Genomic DNA, 7,035 nt, shown 5'->3' with positions numbered 1-7,035 from the left:
TCTTGGGTTTGAAAGCCTCACCTTTACCCCTCCAAACATCTCTTGTCACTGTGGTCAAAAACCTTAATCGCAAACAAGCAATTTTTAGCTGCGTTTGAATGTTTCCGTTTCGGAGCAGGGGCTTCTCTCTTGGTCGGCAGCCTCTCAGTCCACGGCGATATAAAACCTGTACTTATGTGCAACTGTTTAAACCCATGATCATGGATCCTGCAGTTGTTAAAGAATGCAACAAATTTGTTTAAATGTAAAATTATTCAGAGTTCTTCTGACTTTGATGAATCCAGTGTATATATCCTGTCAAATTATTCCTTTTCATGCTCGCAAAGAGAAACTACCGGTTCTAGTCGATCGTGATCACTAATGAAGCAGGCCAAATTAAAGGACGCTGTCGAACATTCAGCGCTACTTTTTAAAAGGTTTAAGAGAGTGCATGTATTCTTTTGAGCCTGTATTGATTACATATCCAACATAAATCCAAAACTTGTTCACCCAGTTCTTCTTTTTTAAAGTCATTAAAGATGTATGCTATACAATCATTGTATCCTGGAAAAAGAACATTTCAAAGAAACTATTAAAAGCCCAAATTTACCATGACATTCACGGCCATGATGTGTACATCCTCAGACCACACCTGTATTGTTAAACAATGGTTCATAATGTAACTTCCAGATTTATTGTTAATATATTTTATTACACGTACTTTTTAAATGTATTCTATTAAAGGTTAGTTAAGACATGGGAAGGTAGTTATTTTGTGGGGGTTGTTTCCCTGCAAGAGCAGCGTGATACTTGAACAAATATGCACAGATCTGGGAGCAGTGCTACCGTTCCAATATTCAACTCGAAATGTACAAAGTTGGCACAAAACCGACCCGCAGTCAGATCTGACGTGGTAGCGCCCAATACAGAGTTCTCGCGATATTTAAGTGACGACATTTCCTGTGTTCACCGTGATTTTTTTAAACGGCCCAATAAGAAGAGGCGGCAGGATGCTTCAGCTTGAACAGCCCAATCAGAAGGCTCCAAAGCAGGAATTTAAAGGTCTGTGCGGCGTTTTCGGTATGCCATAACTTCTGCTCGAGCACAGGTAAGCATGTGTTAACTCCTTAATGAGACTTTTAAAAGTGTTTTACGATTAAGTTTTGAAAAAGAAGTTGTTGTCTTTCTGCGTGTAGTTATTGCATCAACTGTATTTTCTACGTAAAACGCTTGCCCGATAGCTTAAGTCAAACAAGCAGTACCGCCATATGTCTTAATGCGCGATCACGAGGCGCTTCCGTGTGCTTAAGGACTTCTTCTAAATGTCTTTCAGGAATAAACACGACTAGAGGCTATTTTTATTTTTGCCCACCGCTGTTGACATTTCCTGTTACTTAAAAATGGCTGAGAACTCCCCCCGTCTGAACCAGTTCAAGAACAAAGGCAAAGATGTCAATGTGAGTTTCATCTGCACTATTCACAACTGCTCGCTGAACGGCAAGCTTGTGAGAATTGATTATTTTATTTATTGGTATGTGACATAAATGCAGGAGCTTCGACGCAGGAGGGTGGAGGTGAACGTGGAGCTGCGCAAGGCCAAGAAAGATGACCAGATATTCAAGAGGAGAAATGTGTCTGCGATGCCTGAGGATGCCACTTCTCCTTTACAAGAAAGAAGCCAGAACTGTCAGGTGAGCACTTGAAAGCATCATTTGCTGTTTTGCTTAAATCTGGCATTGAGTAAACAGAAAAAACGGATCTAGTCCCAACAGCTTGGTGCTAGTGCTGTGCAGTACTGCCAATTTTGATCTGATACTAGGGGCCTCTATTGCCAATATCAATAATCATTTTGTTTCAATGTCCACAAAACTAGAAATTGAGTGGGTTACATACTATCCTTTAAACTCGGTATCAATCTTATCGTGCTAGTCAATCAGTCAATACCAATACTGCTGTTGGGATCAGTACCATTGGGATTGATCTGCCCATCTGTTAGGTTTTTGTATGGGTTGGAGTTCGTTCAGTGTGATATTCATTGTTAACCCACTGACATGTCAAAATATAGCAACACAAAATCCAGTTTTAAATTTGCATGTCCAATAAACTGCTTTCTGTTGTCCTGTGCAGGGGCTCAGGCAGTGGACGGTCGAGGAGATTGTCGCAGGAGTGAACAGTGGGAATTCTGAGTCCCAGCTCCAGGCTACACAGGCTGCACGGTAATGACTGTGCATTAAAGAAATCATCCTTTTTCTTTTTTTCTTCTTTTTCCATAAATAAAGGCTACATAACTACTGGCACAGTAACTCTTATGTACCGTTTTGAATACAGGAAGTTGCTGTCTCGTGACAAACATCCTCCCATTGACCAGCTGATCAGCGCTGGTCTCATCCCCAAGTTTGTCTCCTTCCTGGGATTTGTGGACTGTCCTCCGATCCAGTTCGAAGCATCCTGGGCTCTGACTAACATCGCCTCCGGGACGTCCGAGCAGACGGCCGCTGTCGTGTCAGGCGGGGCCATTCCTGCCTTTATTAGCCTGGTCACATCCCCCCACCAGCACATCAGCGAGCAGGCGATCTGGGCCCTTGGAAATATTGCTGGTAATTAATATGAAAATATTCATATTTGGTTTTTTGTTTGGTTTTTTTATTTATTTATTTTTATTTTAGTGGTGATAAAGTGAGGTTTGTTCATTTTTTATTTTTTTTAAAATATATTTTCCCCTCCTTTTTAGGTGATGGATCAGCTCTTAGAGACAAGGTCATCAAGCATGGCGCTGTGGCCCCTCTGCTCGGTCTGCTGGCTGACCTCAGTGCATTTAGTGTGAGTGTGGATTCTGTTTCTCTCCCTGTTTATATCTGGAGAAAGTTTCAAAAGTTTGACATGATCAGACTCAATCGTTTATTCTCCTCCTTGGCCAGTAGGTGGTTTCCCAACTCAAATATAACTGACCTTGTGCTCTTCTCATATTTGAAATCTTTGCAGGCTGGCTACCTGAGAAATGTGACGTGGACACTGTCAAACCTGTGCCGCAATAAGAACCCCTCCCCTCCTATGACAGCCATCCAGCAGATTTTACCCGCTCTCGTCCGTCTGCTACACCACGATGACCCGGAGGTGCTGGCTGACGCGTGTTGGGCTGTTTCATACCTGACAGATGGCCCCAACGACCGCATTGAGGTGGTCATCCAAACCGGTTTGATCCCTCGTCTGGTGAAGCTGCTTGGCTTTGAAGTCTTGCCTGTGGTTGTACGTATAAAGTCTTGCTTGAGTTTCTTTTATGTCGTAACTTCTCACCCAGTCCCCCTGATGTGCAGCGACTTGTTCTCACTGCATTTCCTCTCGCCTTTCCTCAGACTCCTGCACTCCGCACCATTGGCAACATTGTGACTGGGACAGATGAGCAGACACAGGCGGTGCTGGATGCTGGAGCCTTGGCCATGTTCCCCCCACTGCTTCGCCACAAAAAGGCCAACGTTCAGAAGGAAGCTGCCTGGACTCTGTCTAACATCACAGCAGGAAAGGACTCACAAATCCAAGAGGTCATCAACGCAGGCCTCGTTCCATACATGGTTGAGCTGCTCGCACGGGTATGCTTTTTGTGTGTGTATGTAAAGGTACATATTTTATACCCTTTATTTATTTTAAATTAAATGATCTATGTTCCTTATGAACTTTGTCTGCAGGGAGACTACAAAACTCAGAAAGAGGCTGTATGGGCAGTTACAAACTTCACCAGTGGGGGCACTGTTCAGCAGGTGGTCTACCTGGTTCAAGCCAATGTGATTGAGCCACTTCTGAATCTCCTCTCCTCCAAGGACAGCAAAACTATTCTTGTCATCTTGGATGCCATTACCAACATTTTCATGGTGAGTTGATATTTATATTTTTGCAAGATTCGATGATGGGGTTTTTTGTTCTGATGATAAATGACATCACTGGTGTGTTTTGATCTTAGGCTGGGGATAAAATCGGTGAGTCCGACAAGCTGAGTCTAATGATCGAGGAATGCGGTGGACTGGACAAGATTGAGGCGCTGCAGTCACATGAGAATGAGATGGTCTACAAAGCCTCCCTGAACTTGATTGAGAAATACTTCTCTGAGGAGGTGGGTTATAGTCCTGGAGAGTGGTTTGCAAAATGAGCATTTCTGTGCCTTTTTTAACTTTAATAAGAATAATTATTTTATTTTTTTAAAGGAGGAAGTCGTGCAGAGTGTCATCCCAGAAGCAACCAATGACGGCTATGCGTTCCAGATCAGCGAAAGCCAGAGCACTTTCAATTTCTAGATTGACTTCTAATACCTCTCCTCTCCCTACTGTACCATCATTTCTATTGTGCGTCCTTTGTTCATGTCTGTGTGATGTTTTACTATTTTTGTTTGTATGTGTTGTACATACTGTTTTAACATGGCTGATGAAACAAGTCTGTAAATAAAGTTGTCAGATCGTGTGTGTGTGTGGTTTTAGTTTATTGTATCTAAACGGAGTGCTGTAAAATGGTAAATGGCCTGTATTTGTATAGGGCTTTACTAGTCCCTAGGGACCCCAAAGCGCTTTACACATCCAGTCATCCACCCATTCACACACTGCTGTAGTCTGAATGACTACAGGGAGTGCAGAATTATTAGGCAAGTTGTATTTTTGAGGAATAATTTTATTATTGAACAACAACCATGTTCTCAATGAACCCAAAAAACTCATTAATATCAAAGCTGAATGTTTTTGGAAGTAGTTTTTAGTTTTAGCTATTTTAGGGGGATATCTGTGTGTGCAGGTGACTATTACTGTGCATAATTATTAGGCAACTCAACAAAAAACAAATATATACCCATTTCAATTATTTATTTTTACCAGTGAAACCAATATAACATCTCCACATTCACAAATATGCATTTCTGCCATACAAAAACAAATCAGCGACCAATATAGCCACCTTTCTTTGCAAGGACACTCAAAAGCCTGCCATCCATGGATTCTGTCAGTGTTTTGATCTGTTCACCATCAACATTGCGTGCAGCAGCAACCACAGCCTCCCAGACACTGTTCAGAGAGGTGTACTGTTTTCCCTCCTTGTAAATCTCACATTTGATGATGGACCACAGGTTCTCAATGGGGTTCAGATCAGGTGAACAAGGAGGCCATGTCATTAGTTTTTCTTCTTTTATACCCTTTCTTGCCAGCCACGCTGTGGAGTACTTGGACGCGTGTGATGGAGCATTGTCCTGCATGAAAATCATGTTTTTCTTGAAGGATGCAGACTTCTTCCTGTACCACTGCTTGAAGGTGTCTTCCAGAAACTGGCAGTAGGACTGGGAGTTGAGCTTGACTCCATCCTCAACCCGAAAAGGCCCCACAAGCTCATCTTTGATGATACCAGCCCAAACCAGTACTCCACCTGCACCTTGCTGGCGTCTGAGTCGGACTGGAGCTCTCTGCCCTTTACCAATCCAGCCACGGGCCCATCCATCTGGCCCATCAAGACTCACTCTCATTTCATCAGTCCATAAAACCTTAGAAAAATCAGTCTTGAGATATTTCTTGGCCCAGTCTTGACGTTTCAGCTTGTGTGTCTTGTTCAGTGGTGGTCGTCTTTCAGCCTTTCTTACCTTGGCCATGTCTCTGAGTATTGCACACCTTGTGCTTTTGGGCACTCCAGTGATGTTGCAGCTCTGAAATATGGCCAAACTGGTGGCAAGTGGCATCTTGGCAGCTGCACGCTTGACTTTTCTCAGTTCATGGGCAGTTATTTTGCGCCTTGGTTTTTCCACACGCTTCTTGCGACCCTGTTGACTATTTTGAATGAAACGCTTGATTGTTCGATGATCACGCTTCAGGAGCTTTGCAATTTTGAGACTGCTGCATCCCTCTGCAAGATATCTCACTATTTTTGACTTTTCTGAGCCTGTCATGTCCTTCTTTTGACCCATTTTGCCAAAGGAAAGGACGTTGCCTAATAATTATGCACACCTGATATAGGGTGTTGATGTCATTAGACCACACCCCTTCTCATTACAGAGATGCACATCACCTAATATGCTTCATTGGTAGTAGGCTCTCGAGCCTATACAGCTTGGAGTAAGACAACATGCATGAAGAGGATGATGTGGACAAAATACTCATTTGCCTAATAATTCTGCACTCCCTGTATAGTGTACTCAAAGTAATGGCTGTTAGTGAGTTTAAATGCTTTTTAAGAGTTTGTGTTAATAAACTTCCAAAGTCACAATGCATTAGTTATAAACAGGAGCCCTGGAAAAGCTATGTAGAGCTTACATAATACATATAGTATAATTTCCTAAAACAGATTCTTTTAAAAAAAAGTTCATTCCAAATTTCTGGACCTCTGCAGGTCATAGATTTCACAAAAAAAGCTTAGTGGATTTGATCTTTAAGTAGAAGCATGATGTGCTGACAGTATAACTTAACTGGTGGTTATTTGAATTGGCTTTGTATGGAGCACTAGAAGTGGGACACGCATTAGAATAAAGAATTTGGTGCTCCAATTGTGCAACAAAATATGCAGTAAAATGGCTAAAATTTTATTTAGTAAGACATTACTAAATTTATCATTTAAGTAAAGTAACACTAAATATTTCAAAATTAATCCAATAATTCTTTAAATCTGATGGATTTTGCAAAGAACCACTAACTCAAACACTGAAAACATTTTAAAACCCATCCGTTCTTTTATTTCTGACCTTTAAAATGGTGAATGCAGTCCTCATTTTCAAATCCATTTCCCCACTGTTTCCTTTTCCTGTTAGCTCATGGATCATATTAGAGGCAAACTTGTGGTGTAACGGGCCCATCTATTAAATCTGCTATGCCCTGCAAGGCCAGCTGATGTGTGTCCATAGTGGGAGGTGGTCTATTAATCAACAGATACCTTTTGGTTTTCCACAGTCAGAGTTTAAAGATGGTTGGTTGCATCTCACCTAGTCTGTGAATTTTGGTGGTTAGTTGATTTTCTGGGTCCACCTCGGAAGTTGGATTGATGGGAAAATGTCATCAACCGTCAGTGATGCAGGTGGTCGCCAGTCTTCCCCATCCATCTGAA

At 42.0% G+C, this 7,035-nt stretch overlaps 1 protein-coding gene across 1 annotated transcript; it reads left to right on the top strand.

Annotated features, from left to right (window-relative positions):
- Nucleotides 1–982: 982 nt before the first annotated feature.
- kpna2 (karyopherin alpha 2 (RAG cohort 1, importin alpha 1)) lies at nucleotides 983–4,428 on the top strand. The gene is made up of 11 exons (XM_082529991.1): nucleotides 983–1,087; nucleotides 1,313–1,436; nucleotides 1,530–1,670; nucleotides 2,107–2,195; nucleotides 2,308–2,576; nucleotides 2,711–2,799; nucleotides 2,962–3,225; nucleotides 3,333–3,566; nucleotides 3,663–3,845; nucleotides 3,935–4,084; nucleotides 4,176–4,428. The coding sequence occupies exons 2-11, from the start codon at nucleotides 1,380–1,382 to the stop codon at nucleotides 4,263–4,265; spliced, it is 1,566 nt and encodes a 521-aa protein (XP_082386117.1). The 5' UTR covers nucleotides 983–1,087; nucleotides 1,313–1,379; the 3' UTR covers nucleotides 4,266–4,428.
- The last annotated feature ends 2,607 nt before the right edge of the window (nucleotides 4,429–7,035 follow it).

The sequence above is a fragment of the Aulonocara stuartgranti genome (assembly GCF_965226115.1).
Source record: "Aulonocara stuartgranti genome assembly, chromosome: 4".
Lineage (NCBI taxonomy): Eukaryota > Metazoa > Chordata > Actinopteri > Cichliformes > Cichlidae > Aulonocara > Aulonocara stuartgranti.
The sequence above is the reverse complement of the archived record's forward strand: the minus strand, read 5'-3'. Positions and strand labels throughout refer to the sequence as shown.